The sequence below is a fragment of the Opisthorchis viverrini genome (assembly GCF_000715545.1).
Source record: "Opisthorchis viverrini unplaced genomic scaffold opera_v5_213, whole genome shotgun sequence".
In the NCBI taxonomy this organism is placed as follows: Eukaryota; Metazoa; Platyhelminthes; class Trematoda; order Opisthorchiida; family Opisthorchiidae; genus Opisthorchis; species Opisthorchis viverrini.
The window spans coordinates 808,162-823,882 of NW_008751871.1; the positions used below are offsets into that span (position 1 = coordinate 808,162).

The following is a 15,721-nucleotide window of genomic DNA, read 5'->3' on the forward strand; positions in this document are numbered from 1 at the left end:
TGGTATCATCTTCATGCTCCCGTTAGCAATATCCGGTCCCCTACAGGTGTCCGGCGGTAGACCAAATTTATCGAAAAGTTCCTATAAGTGGCCATTTACAATAATTCACCGTTGGGTCCTGCTGAAACACCTTCACTGTCGTAGACATAACAGTAGTTAGTATGGTGCTTGGGTGCGAACAGAAGGATCGGTTGTTCAATAGAAATTAAAATTTTTGCCACTCTACGATAATTCGCAAGTCCACCGAACAGAATGGTAACAAAAAACCTCACGAATTTTCACAGCTTCTTGTCATTATTCGCTGTCGATCGAGGAGCCATCGAAGCCCTAATAGTATGGACGCCCATCCCGCCGCAAAATACGACGGAAAGTTCCACATTCAAGTTGGTCCCGTTTACTCTGTTTTCAGACTGCATAGGAAAATAGTTTTTATGAAAACTTGCAAGCTGCTGTTTTCCGAATCTTCGACAAGACATTGTCACTGTCGCCAGCGGCTAGAATCCAGGTGTCGACCGAACTTATTTTCAAGACCCTGATCTTTTCACCAAAATTTCGTGATGAACAGAATTTGGTGCAGTATGTTTCTACTTTGGATGCTCTGTTCATTCTCCGCCTGGCTTTGGTTTGTGGTACTGAAAGCTCATCCAATGTGTACTACAGATTAATACGCGTTCTGATAGTCCCTAATTTTATAGGTTTTGAACGAATGTAATAACGATAGTGCCTCAACTCAGTACTCGGTTTGAACCTTACAAGCTAGCGCCCAAAACCAGGTCAAAAGGCATGTAGTGCATCGCATTTGAAATGTATAAGGTGACAGCATTCTGGGAATTCCGACGCATTTTGGGCGCTCCAAAAGCCTCTGAAATTTACTGGATATTGAATCGTTTTTAGCTATTGGTTCCGCACTTTCAAACACTCAGAGCTCGCCTTGATTCTTGGTCGATAAGTGGCCCGATCTTCTGGACGGTTGCATGCGGGTTACGCTTCTCGGCCGTAACAATACCTAACTGCCAGCTGCAAAGTGGTTTTGGTGCGGGATTCCGTCAATCGGCGAGCGAAAGATAATTTTGCAACTTTTATGACTTCTTAGGTTACCTCTTGTATTTTAGAAGCAGCCAGAATAAGGCTTCCATCAGAGTTGGTACCTCACCGCTCCCACAACAATATTTGCCGTACGCACATACTGCGAATGAGGATTACAGCATCACACAGGTTACGTGAGCTCATAACCACCCTTCCCGCCTTCTTCATAATTTTCAGGATCGCTCCGTTTCTTTTATTAACTACTTCCTACTGTCGTTGATTTGGCTAGCATGAGAAAAATGTAAAACCCGAGCAGTAGGATTGGGGCTGCTACTAATTGAGCTTATGAGAACAAGCTGCACAGCAGCACTAATTGGGGCACGTCAACCAGTTTAATGGGTAAACTCGTAACAACCGAAAGTTGTCACTGCTGTCGACACCATCCACTAGACAGACACCGGGCTAGAAACAGCTAAAGTCAGAGCTATTCCGCTGCCTTTGATAGTTTCTCTTGGTATTTTATAAAATCAAATGGGTTGTAATTGGAACGGATTCCGTATCTCGAATGCTTAACAACCCGCTTATTAGAAACACTAACTATCCTCTTGCAAGCCAGGGTTGTTCATAAAATCGACCTTATCAACAAAATGGTTTTTAAGCTCAACATTTTCTTCAACCGTCAAAATCGTCTGGCACAACTGGACGATTCGATGAAGAATGGTCTCGGTGCTCAAGTACCCCCTCATTCCAGGGAACAACCCTCACCAAAACCTTAGAGGAGCCCTTTTCTGGCTCCCGAAGTGGTTGATACACACCATCACAAGGAGAACACATCTCAGTCACAGTGGATTTACCGTTGAGCAGTTGACTAGACGAAGATTGTCACCATCGGATGGTTTACTTCAGGACATACGTCTTGATCCTCGTTTAGGTAATGGTAGACGAGACCCACCTAGGTGAGTGGTGCATCCTTTGTGGTGCTGGTTTGCCTGTTTTTTTTGTTTGATGGTTAAGAGATTCGGTGAATCTACCTGTGATCATGTCTGCTAGAACACCTTTCCGGACCCCAGCTAACTGTACAGGTCGAGAGGAGTAAACCAGAGAAGTGACGACTCGGCATGGTCGCCTGACGGTATTGGCGACAAACACGTAGGCCCCACTGAAATCTCAATGATGATGAGCTCTAACAAGAATGAAACTCGAGTCCAATGCTTCCTTCCTTTGGTGTGGATTCACATGAATAATTGCGCCAGGACAGGAGGACGACTGTTCAAAACGAGAGTGATGTGAAACTGAAGAAGAAAAAATCTCAATTGTTATTGTAACGGTTAGTTTAGCCTAACGCGGCCTAATGTTGACCGACTGATGAAAAAGTTGAATCCTTGCATACCTAATCCTCGTCGGTTATGCTGCGATAGCGCTATGTCAGTAGCTCAGCCTCAGCTACTCGCAGAACATCGTTGCAGTGCTGTTCTACCGGCCTGTCCTGAGCGCATCGTGCGCAGGATAGCGGGGCGTGATATAAGGCCGCCCCACGATAGGCGATTGGAAGTCTTTGATGTGTGTGAAGTGACTGATTGATAACAGTTATGCTTTTACTCATCCTATCGAGTCCTGTTGAGGTATACGTCAATCCGACCAACGTATGCTAAAAACGATTCATTATCCGCTGAATTCCAGAGGCCTTTGGCGCGCCCAGAATGCGTCGAACTTCCCAGAATGTTGTCAACTTATAAACTTCAAATACGACACGCTGTTTTGGGTGTTTAATAGAAATTAAATTTCTTATCGGTTGCTGTAAACGAACAAGAAGCCCTAGAAAGTAGTATTTCTACCATTCTTTTTGGATACAACAAACCTGGAATGTTGCGACATTGGAACGGGACTGCACAACTGTCATGGGAGATAGCGTGCTCTATCTTGTGGAAAATCCTGTGTCGGGGTTCTGGCAATTGTGCTCGCACATTTCCGGATCAACATATCCGTATTTTTACCCTTACATTTACTCGTTTTCTTGAAATAACATGTTCGTTTGTTGCAATCGATGGACCGATGACGTTGAAAGTTAGTTCAACCTGGCGTTTAGTTATCGAGTTGCTTGAAGCCTGTGACGCTGCAGCTCTCTGGTCATCCTAAGGGCTTTCGAACTCTTAGAACCCTGGAAACATTTCGTGAATTATTTAGACGCCAGCTAGCTTTGCATCTGATTCGAATGTCTCATATCTCATAACCTTTTCGTTTTCCTCCCTAATTTCAGAAACAATGTCTGATACTCGACATGGTCAGTCACATCGATTACCGTCACGAAATGCTAATGGCCGAAGGAGGTAGTGGGCCGTCATACTACTTCGTGTAAGTCAAGTGACTTCAAGATTACGACAACCGCAAAAATTACCATCTTAGTATGACCAACTGCGGCTAATTCCGACAGCAGCATAATTTAACACTAATCTGACGGTTTAACGTCAAGTAGCATCAAGCAGCTCATATCATTTGGTAGCCGTCAGCACTTTCCGACTGACACATAATGGGGCTAGCGAAATACACTCATTCGCAAACAAATTTGGTTTTGCGAGAGACTCACCTGAAACCCAGGTGAATCTCTCGTTTTTGATGTTTCGAGGAATCTTCAGCAACCTTATGAGTAGTGCATTACGAACATAATGGGGTTGTTCACATCTTAGAATTTCTATTTTACTCATTCAACTATGCGCATAGGTCAAGCAGTTCTATTAGTTCGCTGGTACTCGTGTTGGCCCCTTCGTCGCGAATCCCCAATGAATGGTTTTCGTTCCAGTGTCGAAAACGCTTAGTCTCGAAATGTACCACACCTGGATTTATTATCTTTCGCCAGGTGTCTCGACTCCACGCCGAATCACCCCATTATCTAAAATCAAAATTATTGTTTCGTAAATTTGTCTGACGCTTGTTTTTTAGTGACAGTTTTAGCCTTCCATGGCCTCCCAACTGCGTCCCCATTTTTCCACTTCAGCGGTTTTTATTTGTTTTCGGTTTTAGCTATGGTGAAACACCCAACCTGGATGAAAAGCTTGCCAACTGGTTCACCCAGCTTGCGGAGGAGGATGGACATCGTAAGTTATGTAGTACTCCCCTGGGGAGCAAACACGTGGAGGAATTTGAAAATGGTTCGTTTCGACTTCTTGGGGGCAAGCAGACTAATAAACTATTTCAAGTCTCATGAGGATACTTGTTGTATGGGGTATGAAAACGTTCTGCTTCTTTGCTTGTTTTTTTTGCAAAATTCGATTGTTGTGAAGGGTTATCACGTTCAGAAAGACGTTCGATTGTGACCGTATGAGTTTGGCATATTGTTGTGCTCACTACGACTGCGCCCTTTTCGAAAGGCTTTTAATCTTTCCCGCTTCGATCTTAAATTTCTACGAAATCTAACCGATCACATTGCAGGGCGAGTATTATTAAGCTGAAAATGTAGAAAAATGTCATCAAACATCGCTTATTTGGTGTTCACCTGGGTATTCGTGAGGTCACATGCGTTCACTGCGTCTTGACCAACGGTTAAAAGCCTCGGATGTCAGATTTTGGGAGCTCAAACCCCGGCACGGCCATTAGATATTCATTGCTGATGAGTTCTTATAAGAACGAAACCCGAGTCTACTGCTTCCCTCATTTGGTATGGACACGCTACAATAATTGCGGAAGGACTGTTCTGGTGTGAATGTGAATTTCAGAACTGCTACGTTGCCGATCTATTGTCGGGGTTCTAGCTTCGGTACTCATGCCCGCTAATGACATTAGTTTGCAGTGGTGGTAATCACCATAATTCGAATTTAACGGATATGATCTCACTTACATTGATCCCTTTTTCTAGCCTTGCTGATAATCAAAGTCGCGATAGCTTTTCCAAGTTTTTCCTAGTAATGTCATCCTTGCCATTGACAACGCCAGTGCTTCACTGCTCTAGATTCACACAAATGTGTCCAGTTTATAGTTGACTAGAAACGTCTTTCCACAAATGCGAAGCGATCATGCATACAGAGCTGCTAATCATCTACTGGCTTGGATTCACAGCGATATGGGTCGTTTCATGATCGCTGTTGTTACTGTCAATTAATCTGGCGACGGCAGTACATGTATCTGGTCTGCAATCTAAAGCATACAGTGGGAAGCATTGAGCGGGATTAATAATGGATAACACATATGGAGTAAAATTTTGTCCCTGTTTGTGAGAAACATTCGCCCTTATATTATCCGTCCTTCGGGATGCACGTATCGAGGATCGGTGGCTCTGTTCTTCTGGGTCACCTGTCTTGGGGGTTGCAAATTGTCCGCCCCTTGACCTCTAGACATCATACACGAACAATCGATCTTAATTGTCATAACATGGCATCTGTCACCATTGATGCGGTGGAGACCCTAGCATACTAAGTTCTATACCCACTCAGTGCGGACTCATAGTTTTCGCTCCTGTTTTACTTGCGTAGACGGACCGCCGGTTTCGATCACCATGAATGTGTATGCGCGTTTGGTTGAATTCCCATGCACCGGTAACAGAGTGATGATGTCATCGTTTGCCGACTTATGTAACAAGGTAAGTTGACCATAGCTTTGCCTTGATCCCACTGTTCTCTGAAGTCTATCACAAAACTCATTTGTACATTCCATCTCTCTGTTCTTTTTGAAGCCATTGGGTGCCGCAGATTACCTGAGTCTGGCATCCTATTTCCACACCGTGATCCTAACTCAAATTCCTGAACTGGGATTGTCTCACCGGACAAGTCTAAAGCGCTTCACTCAGCTCATTGACGTACTTTACGAGAAAAAGGTGCGGCTTGTGATTGGTGCACACCTACCCATCCGGTCACTGATTCGCCACGAACAGCGCTCCTCGTCAGAGTTGCTAGACCAAAATAGACAATTGATAGATGACTTGAACTTAAGCACGGTGAGTATGGACCTCAAGAACACTGGTTTGCTTAAACTCCTATGCTTTCTTGACGTACTCATGTGTACATACCACACTGACTTTTATCTACGATGAGTAATTCAGGTTACACACGTGGTCGCCGGTTTTTCGCTGTGCAATGACACCAGTGAGTCGTTGGTAACGAAGTGCAGTGATTCATCAATGGTTGTATTGAGTAGCGGTGTGCATGTGGTTGTATACATACTGAGACTGGCCGTAGGTTGTTGTTAGTTGTCTTTCTGAGCTGTTCTGTTCGTTGGTGCAGCAATAGGTGTTGTGCTTTGTCGGCGTCCACGTTCTGTATCTTGGAATTCATTCATTTACTGGTGCCTAGTGGGCCATGAGCTAAACCTCCCCACATCCCACGTTGTCTTTTGCTAACGCGGTTCAACGGGATACTTATTTCCTTGCTCTATGTCTGCCTACGGATGGGTTAGTTTCTTGAATGTTTCGAGCCGCCTGCACGGCGGTCAGTGGTAAAACCCTTGCTGAGGTCGATCCAGTATTGATTTCATTAAGATAGGACTTAGGAAGCTTGTGGAGCCAGCCACAAGGCATTGAAGTTAGGAGCGGCGGTTGAGAAGTGGTGGTGAGAACTTTCCTCAGACACAAGTAGTCGCAAACCTGTCCTGAGAGTGCTTGAAACAAGCATCAATAAGGTTTCGCAAGCATGAAGCAGAACAGGTCGGGCGGTGGTTCTGTCATGTAGCACCGAGAGTGAATCTAACGACTTGTTGGATGTGCTCGATCAAATAATTGCTTGACTGACGTTCAACTCATGGTGAAACAGTGTACAATTCTGCAGCAGCCGGAAACGTTAACCCAATGTGATTAGTCTTATGCTGATTGCCAAGACCAGGTATATCATAAATGGAATCCGCAGAAATGAGTTCCTCATACTCACCGACAGCGATGATCGCCTGGGAGATTACTTAGGTTCAGTCTGCAGCGTTATTCGGTTCCTTGATTTTCGCCTGTGTACTGAGGCCTGGGCAGACAATCGGTAACCAGTTTGCTGGTTCTAGTCTCTCCTACGGAACTTCCGTTCCAGTTTGGAACAGACGTTTAATGAAATGAGATCTTGTGGTTTATTCACTTTACTCTCCATTGTAGCAATGCATGGTGCCCGTATAACTCGTGCCCTGAAACCTGAGCAAACTCGGGAAGCGACGTGTGTTTGATGGATACAGTCGAGTGTGCCCTTTGCGCCAAGATGTAAGGGGAACCGGTCTTTGAAGGAAAATTTTCGTGCTGGTATTTATGGGTAACATTAATTCCTACCTTAACCCGAAACCGTACAGACTTGGGTATATCTGGAGGAACATCCTCCCTCTCCTGGAAAAGTCACCATTTATTTCAAGTGCTCAGTGCCCATGAGCCCAAGCAGACGCAACAGCCTAAACATATCACCTACATGGATGGCAGAAAATGCCATCTCTTAAGTCCGGTTGGTTTATAATATTATGTTATTGCTTGTGTGTGTTCCGTCAACTATTACCGAATGAATCCACATTTCTGTGGGTTGTCTTAGTTTGGCGACCCGCTATGCAAACTAATGTGAAAAAATAGGATTTTTACGCATATCTCCTGTTGTCGTTTGGCAATGGTCTGTAAGCAGTTGTCTCTTCCTGTTACAGAACAGCCACGGACCGGAAAACATATCGTTGTTCTCAAGCGCAGAAGATATATTCGCTTTTGAGCGGACTGTATCGCGACTGGAAGAAATGTGTTCATCGCATTATTGGTGTTCCGCTGGTCCTTCCAGAACCAACCCCTCCTAGCTTTTTTCTATTAGGCTACGCGGCAAATCCTGCCAGTGGACCTCTACAGTGAAAAATCATTTCGCTGTTCTCAGGATAACTCAGATACCCACTTTTCAATTGTATTTTGTCCGTTTACGCGTAGCAAAATTGATAATTATTTTGTAGTTTTGGGACAGTGGTATCTTTTTGAGTTACTGTATCTTCGCTCATTGATCTTATGTTCGACAAGTACTTCCAGCGCTTTTGACACTGCACTGCATCAGAGTTGAGGTTTTTCAGAATCTTTCCCTTCGAGCTGTGTGAGAAACGGGAGGTAATTACGTATGTACTTAAAGTGCATTTGTCGACCAGAATGGACTCTGCAAATCGAAGACCACAGAAATTCAATTAGTTTTATCGAGATAGATGGAGAACTGTGCATCTTTGTTGTTGTCGCCGATACGTGCTGTTGGAGAGCTTCGTTGTGAACTTAATAGCCCCTCTTCCGAATCGGTACGCGCCGTCAGTATTGTCCATCCGTTCTATTTGGTGCTTAACTTAACCTGACATTTCGGAACCAGATTCGTGGTGGTCACTCTGTGATAACCCTTATATTCTCACCACCCTATTCTTCTAACTACAACTGCCAGTGACCATACCAACGTCTTCTTACAGAACGCCCTTAGCTCCATCTACTGATGAGATCAAAAAGCATAATCCAGTCCGATGGAATTGGCTCCGCTGCCTAAGATTCTTCAGCTGAAGTCGGTTTCAAGTGTAAACCTGTATAGTAGGCCTAATTAGGTTAGGTGGTTTTCCTACATCCTAGAAAGCAAACTCAGGACCTGTATATTTCGAATCTGCCAAGTACTGTCTGCAACGTTAAAAAGTGAGGATGAAGCTGTCGATAACAGCCAAACCTATTAGAATTTTCCATGAATGGGCCGTGTGGGTATCAGTAGACATCGATTGACTCGCCTGCAAGCACGATGTATGGGTTTGATCCCGCCCAGTGTTGTAGCAGCATTTTACACACTTCGAAATCAGTGTAACTGGTCTGATTTCTTCGTATTCGGTATTCTATCATAAAATGTTTACAGGGTGCCTCGAGGACCTGTCGAGGTGGTCGATTAAGTCCCCTTGTTTGATATAGGTCGATTGCCACTACCAGTTACCTCTTGTTTTGCTCTCACCAGGTAGGCACGCTTCTCGAAATCAATGTCTGACTGGTACAGTAATTGGGTTTGGAGATTCATTTCGTATTCACATGCATGTTGAAATTACTGGAACCGGAGACCAGGTTGAGTCGGTCTTATTCGCTACCATGCTCATATTTGGCATGTGTGGCACACAGACTACCTCGAAATTAGGTCGCAAAGATTTACAAAAAAGTTATTACTTGTTTGGTACCGGTATGCGAAGATTGCTACGAGCGAATAAAGTTGAGATGGAGAAGAGGAAATGGTTAATTTACCAAACTTTCTGCCGTGTGCCTAATTCTAAGACAGCAAAATTACGGGTCATCAATTTCCTCCTTCGCAGATTCAGAACAGATGGGAACGCTATTCGGCGACTGGAAGTTGTCACAAGCTTGTACAGAACGAACTCACGTTTATAAGCCTGTTTCGCTACTGTAACCCTTGGACTGCTTCAGAAAAAGACTAGACTATTTCAAAACTTATTTTACAGCTGGTTGATCGAGTTCCCTGCGCTATCACGCGTAGGACTTCTGTAATCTACACTATAGGTTATCGAATTCATTCCGTCCCTGTTGAACACTTGACGGGAGAAGCGTGATGGAACAGACTTCAGCACCAAAAGCTACGACCGGCCGGGAGGATGATCATGGCGGCGCTCATAGCCGACCGTTTTCTGAACCTAGCGCAAGCCACGGTACTTGTGGCAATACCAAACAGAGTAGCCTCCATTACACTGACAAAACGACTCAGCAAAGCAGCCGTTAATTTCGAACGAGGAGTAGGGTTTCCGGTGTATTTGGCCACTAGATATCTCCTTAATGGGGCAGTTAGAAAGCGCGTGTTCGGTTGTGCAACGGGTATTTCCATTGAAGAATGTATCCAGCACCAGAAGCTGCGTTCGGTGGGACATGTGTTGCGTATGCCGAACCATCGTTTGCCGAAGAGAGTGCTATTTTGTCTGCCCAGTTCAGAGCGGCGTAAACAGAGAGGTGGCCAACTATTGACTTGGCAGAGTAGTATGAAGGAGATCACGAAAGCTCGGGCGCTGTCGGTGCTACTCGCCTTGCAGGATGGAAACCGCGTGATTCTCACTGGTTGGAAACACTACAGGATATGGCTGCCAACCGATCTCAGTGGCGTTCTTGTAGTCAGTTTCCATCCAGATCGCCTGATTGAATGCTTGTAGGTATAGGCACCTCGAGATGATTGTGGTGAGCTAGCACTAAGTCCCTTCCCCGTCCACCTCTACCTTTTTCTTTACGATAAGGCTTTCAAATAAATCATGGTTGTACGGCAGTGAAGCATCGGTGTTGAACACTGATGTCTTGCTAACGATGACGATGATGATGCAGAGATAGGGAGTCAAACTGGCACTAACAAACGCAGATACGCGACCTCACAGCACTTCGACACACGTGCTTACTGGAAAATAAAAAAGCTACGTTGTAATGGGTGTATAGTTGTGCACATCAACGCTTTAATTGTGGGTACGATGTGCTTCTGGGACAATTATAGGCGTTCTTTGTGACCATCGGAAAAGTTTTATTGCATTCACCCCGGGAAGGAGATGAAAACTCTATCGGTACCCAGGATCACTCAATATAGTGTGTCATGAGTATCTAGCTGCAGAACAACCATGTTAAAGCACTTTTAGTTCTAGCGTTTCAGAAGACAGCGCGCAATGGGTAGATCCATCTTAGAGACCTGTTGAGATAACTTTTGCCAAAGTTTTCGGGGGTCCGTGAATTATTCACCTAGAACTGCAGGCCCGATTCATTGATCGATGGGGAACAACCAGTGTGTTTGATTCCAGGATCATTCCTTTAATTGATTTGACACATTTCCTACTACTTGATTTGCCTGATAAAAAGACAGCTTAGTTCTAAATGCCGCTGATCTGTTGCTGGCATCGCATTACATCGCACATGATGATAGCCCATTGAATGAGAAATCAAGCCGCCGATATTTCCTAATACGATAAAATTAGCCTAGTAGGGAGTTGTAATGCAGCTTGGATCGATCCAATATGCTTCCTTGAGCTTGCGGCTTATCAGTGCTGTGCTTGAGCCATTTGGGCTGTGCTTATAACAGCAGCAAAGAAGCCAGACCAGAACCATCAGAAACTTTCGGTAAAAGGTCAGACCTAAGACAGTTTTGTAGTCAGAATACTGGATATGTAGCGAAAGCTGAAATCCCAGCTGCAAAGTGAACAAAGAGAAGGCGCACATAACCGGCAACTACATGTTCACGATCGTGGCCTTACGTGCGGAATCATCCAAGGAGACACCCGATTATTTTTTTTTAAATAGTGGAAAACCATACAAGCGTCCCTGACGAAAGCCATACAAATCCCCGACATTTTCCAAAAGCAACGCGCTACTCGCATAGTCCAAGCTTCGTAGTCGCGACCAGTTAACCTGCACTTCTTCGATGATCCGAAGGTGTTCACTTAACTGGAGTTGCATTATATCAATCTACACGATTGCAGAATCTCATTCTGTCTTTTAAAAAACGATGACGATGATGATGCAGAGATAGGGAGTCAAACTGGCACTAACAAACGCAGATACGCGACCTCACAGCACTTCGACACACGTGCTTACTGGAAAATAAAAAAGCTACGTTGTAATGGGTGTATAGTTGTGCACATCAACGCTTTAATTGTGGGTACGATGTGCTTCTGGGACAATTATAGGCGTTCTTTGTGACCATCGGAAAAGTTTTATTGCATTCACCCCGGGAAGGAGATGAAAACTCTATCGGTACCCAGGATCACTCAATATAGTGTGTCATGAGTATCTAGCTGCAGAACAACCATGTTAAAGCACTTTTAGTTCTAGCGTTTCAGAAGACAGCGCGCAATGGGTAGATCCATCTTAGAGACCTGTTGAGATAACTTTTGCCAAAGTTTTCGGGGGTCCGTGAATTATTCACCTAGAACTGCAGGCCCGATTCATTGATCGATGGGGAACAACCAGTGTGTTTGATTCCAGGATCATTCCTTTAATTGATTTGACACATTTCCTACTACTTGATTTGCCTGATAAAAAGACAGCTTAGTTCTAAATGCCGCTGATCTGTTGCTGGCATCGCATTACATCGCACATGATGATAGCCCATTGAATGAGAAATCAAGCCGCCGATATTTCCTAATACGATAAAATTAGCCTAGTAGGGAGTTGTAATGCAGCTTGGATCGATCCAATATGCTTCCTTGAGCTTGCGGCTTATCAGTGCTGTGCTTGAGCCATTTGGGCCGTGCTTATAACAGCAGCAAAGAAGCCAGACCAGAACCATCAGAAACTTTCGGTAAAAGGTCAGACCTAAGACAGTTTTGTAGTCAGAATACTGGATATGTAGCGAAAGCTGAAATCCCAGCTGCAAAGTGAACAAAGAGAAGGCGCACATAACCGGCAACTACATGTTCACGATCGTGGCCTTACGTGCGGAATCATCCAAGGAGACACCCGATTATTTTTTTTTAAATAGTGGAAAACCATACAAGCGTCCCTGACGAAAGCCATACAAATCCCCGACATTTTCCAAAAGCAACGCGCTACTCGCATAGTCCAAGCTTCGTAGTCGCGACCAGTTAACCTGCACTTCTTCGATGATCCGAAGGTGTTCACTTAACTGGAGTTGCATTATATCAATCTACACGATTGCAGAATCTCATTCTGTCTTTTAAAAAAGTGAGATATGCAGCGTTTTTAACGTCTCTGATCAACAAAAACCAGCTTTTCCACATGCAACGGAACCAGTTCAACTGTTAGTATGCCACTGCTTTAGCTCTCCGGACGAGATCACCCGACCGCTTACTTACTGTAGTGTAGTAGCTAAAACAGTCAATACATTTTAGCAATGTCGTCTCCCGCTTTTGTAGCCGACCGAATAACTAACGGCCAAATAAGCTGCAGAAAGACCACGAAAAGTGAAATGGGACAGAAGACATGCACACATCAGGTGGAATGTGAAAACACGTAATGAGGTCAGATACCCTTGGTTTAATACAGACGGAGAACTGTACAATAGGCCGAAGCACTATACCCATGTTCATTTCAGTCGACTCTTGTTTGATTTCTGTTTACTTTCCATCGAGTATCGCCGATCTGAAGCTGTTCCGCGTCTTGTGTGCTTTGGCGAAGCTGTTGAGGAATTAACGTCAGCGGTGATTCCTGGAACGTCAAACAGTTCGGTGAATTGCTTCAATCCGTCACCACTATCTGTTAGCCCGCTTTCATCGAACTTTAGACAGGATACTTCAATAACACCATATGGTTGATAATGCCCAGCTGGGTTTTGCGCGACTCCAGTCTCAGCTGGCAGTTGGCTAGCATCTGCCTCATCTGAGACGACATCCATATCATCAGCCGAGTCAACGTATTCATCAAATTCTCCAATCAACTCGCCTTCTTCAAGTCCTTCGGGCATCCCATTCACTTGTTCTTGAAGAAAACTAATGGTAGACAAGACCAAGGGTGCATTCAGGGATTTATCTCTGGTTGCATCCAGTTCGCTTGACCGTGCGTGCATCGCGGCACGAATTGCCTCATGTTGGCGCCTGAGTCCGTCCAAAACCCGATTGACCAGCGCCACTAAACTTCGGGCTCTAGAGTCAGCCATACGAACACATCTAGGAAGGAAATACGCGTGGTATTGCAATATGAAAAGTGGAACCTAGAACAGGATATCTTCCAGCTGTAACAGATACCATTTGAGTGCCTAGCGGTCATGCTACTCGAAGGAAGCATGAAAGCTGAGATAATGACAGCTTGCCCAAGCCTAGACAGGAGCGGTCGAGATACCGCGTTTGGCTACGGACCCAGTGGTTAGTAGGTTCACAACTTCACCACAGGTAAGGATCGGATTCCGTTCAGATAACAAAAAAACAGACTTTGCGGTACATATTACAATAAAAATTTTACAACAACTCTCGATCGTGAGCAACCCAGATAGATGTTTCAATATTAAACCACTCCCATATTCCAGTACGTTTCTAGTGAGTCTAGAACACAGTTCCGAACGCAGCAGTTTGTCCTGCAGCAAAAGTATGTGTGTAATCCAATCCATAATGCAGTCTAGCCACCATAACTGCCGTGGTTGATTACGCTGCGGATTCCTTAGCGGATGCCCCGCTCCCAAACTGTCACGCGAAACGGAATGTTATTTCCAGCTTGGGCATAAGAAAGTCCATGGTGTGACAGCCCTCGTCATTAACCTAACAGCGCAAGGGAAATGTGTTCCAGGAGGCTAAACAGAGAACCTAATGCCATTTTCAAGAATACAGAACTACTGAACTTTAGAATGAGGAACGAATAGCTCAATTATGTGAACTACTCTGCCCGGCACCAGCACTATTTGCTCCTTTGAAAAACTATCATACTCTGAAAAAAATAAAACATGTTGAAACTCACTTGCTTAAACTGGTCGATCTTAGTGGTTTGGTGAGACCTGTCGTGTAAAGACAACATACTTCTGAAAAACTTGTGACACCAATCATTACACGACCCCCGGTAAGAATAGCATCCTCTCGAGCCGTTGCATCTTGAACAATAACTGTGGCATCCGCAGTCATTCCAAAAGTGACCAGTACAGGAATCCGTCGAAGGCCTAGTGCGACACGGGGACGATACTTAGCCTCGGTATCAACAGTTACCTAAAACAAGCGTTAAGACGAAAAGCTTACTCATGGAAAAACGGGAGCCGGCTTAGTTAACTTTATAAAAAAAATAGGAACAAGTCATTTTGGTACTGAAAGAGCACGAAATTTCTAAAGAAACTTAACTTGTTTAGTAGCTGTACTAAAGTGAGATAATGCAGGCTTAAAAACCACTATCATGTGAGATAAACAGGAAATTCCTAGGTTGGAATGTTGAATTTTATTTAAAACACGAGAGGAGCTGGACAAAAAGGGGACAAATTCGTTTGTGAATTACACATCTCCGTTTAGTAGTACGACAGAACTGGTCATTGACTGAGTCACTCACAATTGTGTACAGCTTGATACGCTGCGTCTCCAGATTGTGAGGGAATTCGTAATGTGGTAGCTATCGTGTTGCGACGCCATACTACCTCCCTCGAAATCGGCAGCCAAGTAGGAGCATGTTTGACATTGATCGTGGTCAGACGACATAGTAATGTGTCGGTGGAGATAGCTATCGCTGTTGTCCGGTGAAGTACCACCGCCCAACTCCATAATATCCTAAAATGGATCACCACTAGAAACCATTGGTTAAGATCGTCGCGTTGTCTCTTTGCTTCTCATTGTTATCTGCAATTTATGTACGCCTTTTGTTGTAATAAATTCAGCTGTATTTTTTTCATTGTACTATACTGTGGTATGTCTCTCGGGTATATAACCACAGATAGCTCCCCTCCATACCGAGTATAAAACCTACAACAGTGCTAGAAGTGATTCTGTAACCTACACCGTGCAGATCGTGGCCGGCTCTTGCTAGCCATATGGGTTTAACCTACGAGTAGCGCGGGCCATCAGGTTAACTACAGAATGCGTCGCAACTGTTCAGCGATCTCCGTTTGATCTGAGTATTATGGGTCACTAGTTTGGCATGCTGATGGTTTCAGAGTGGTCGGCTCCATTTCACTTTCTCACCAAACCTCGAGTTTATACCGAGTATAGTGCGTTCAGCTGGTTGCACACAAGACCTAACACAAAATGCACGTGATATTACTTAAAGTATACGGGGTCTCCTGGCGTACTCCAACATGACAAACTAATTCGGGAACGGATACTAGCCCGTAATTTTGATTCCTCATTCCCGATTTCACATTACTTATTTACAGTACAG

The 15,721-nt window shown here is 44.5% G+C and overlaps 3 protein-coding genes across 3 annotated transcripts in view; 1 reads left to right on the plus strand and 2 right to left on the minus strand.

Annotated features, from left to right (window-relative positions):
* The window catches only part of T265_08380 (hypothetical protein), a gene marked incomplete at both ends in the record, with an annotated part of 17,867 nt that extends 9,500 nt beyond the window's left edge, over positions 1-8,367 (plus strand). Inside the window, 5 exons of the mRNA XM_009174164.1 lie at positions 3,284-3,378; positions 4,045-4,118; positions 5,490-5,596; positions 5,690-5,950; positions 7,609-8,367. Coding sequence (XP_009172428.1) covers positions 3,284-3,378; positions 4,045-4,118; positions 5,490-5,596; positions 5,690-5,950; positions 7,609-7,752 — 681 coding nt within the window. The remainder of the gene's footprint in view (positions 1-3,283; positions 3,379-4,044; positions 4,119-5,489; positions 5,597-5,689; positions 5,951-7,608) is intronic.
* Positions 8,368-10,134: 1,767 nt separating this feature from the next.
* Positions 10,135-11,911, minus strand: T265_08381 (hypothetical protein; the record flags this gene model as incomplete). The annotated part of the gene is made up of 2 exons (XM_009174165.1): positions 10,135-10,279; positions 11,847-11,911. 2 exons carry the CDS (start codon positions 11,909-11,911, stop codon positions 10,135-10,137), a joined length of 210 nt encoding a protein of 69 aa, XP_009172429.1.
* A 926-nt stretch (positions 11,912-12,837) lies between these two features.
* The window catches only part of T265_08382 (hypothetical protein), a gene marked incomplete at both ends in the record, with an annotated part of 15,646 nt that continues 12,762 nt past the window's right edge, over positions 12,838-15,721 (minus strand). Inside the window, 2 exons of the mRNA XM_009174166.1 lie at positions 12,838-13,545; positions 14,327-14,568. Coding sequence (XP_009172430.1) covers positions 12,966-13,545; positions 14,327-14,568 — 822 coding nt within the window. The remainder of the gene's footprint in view (positions 13,546-14,326; positions 14,569-15,721) is intronic.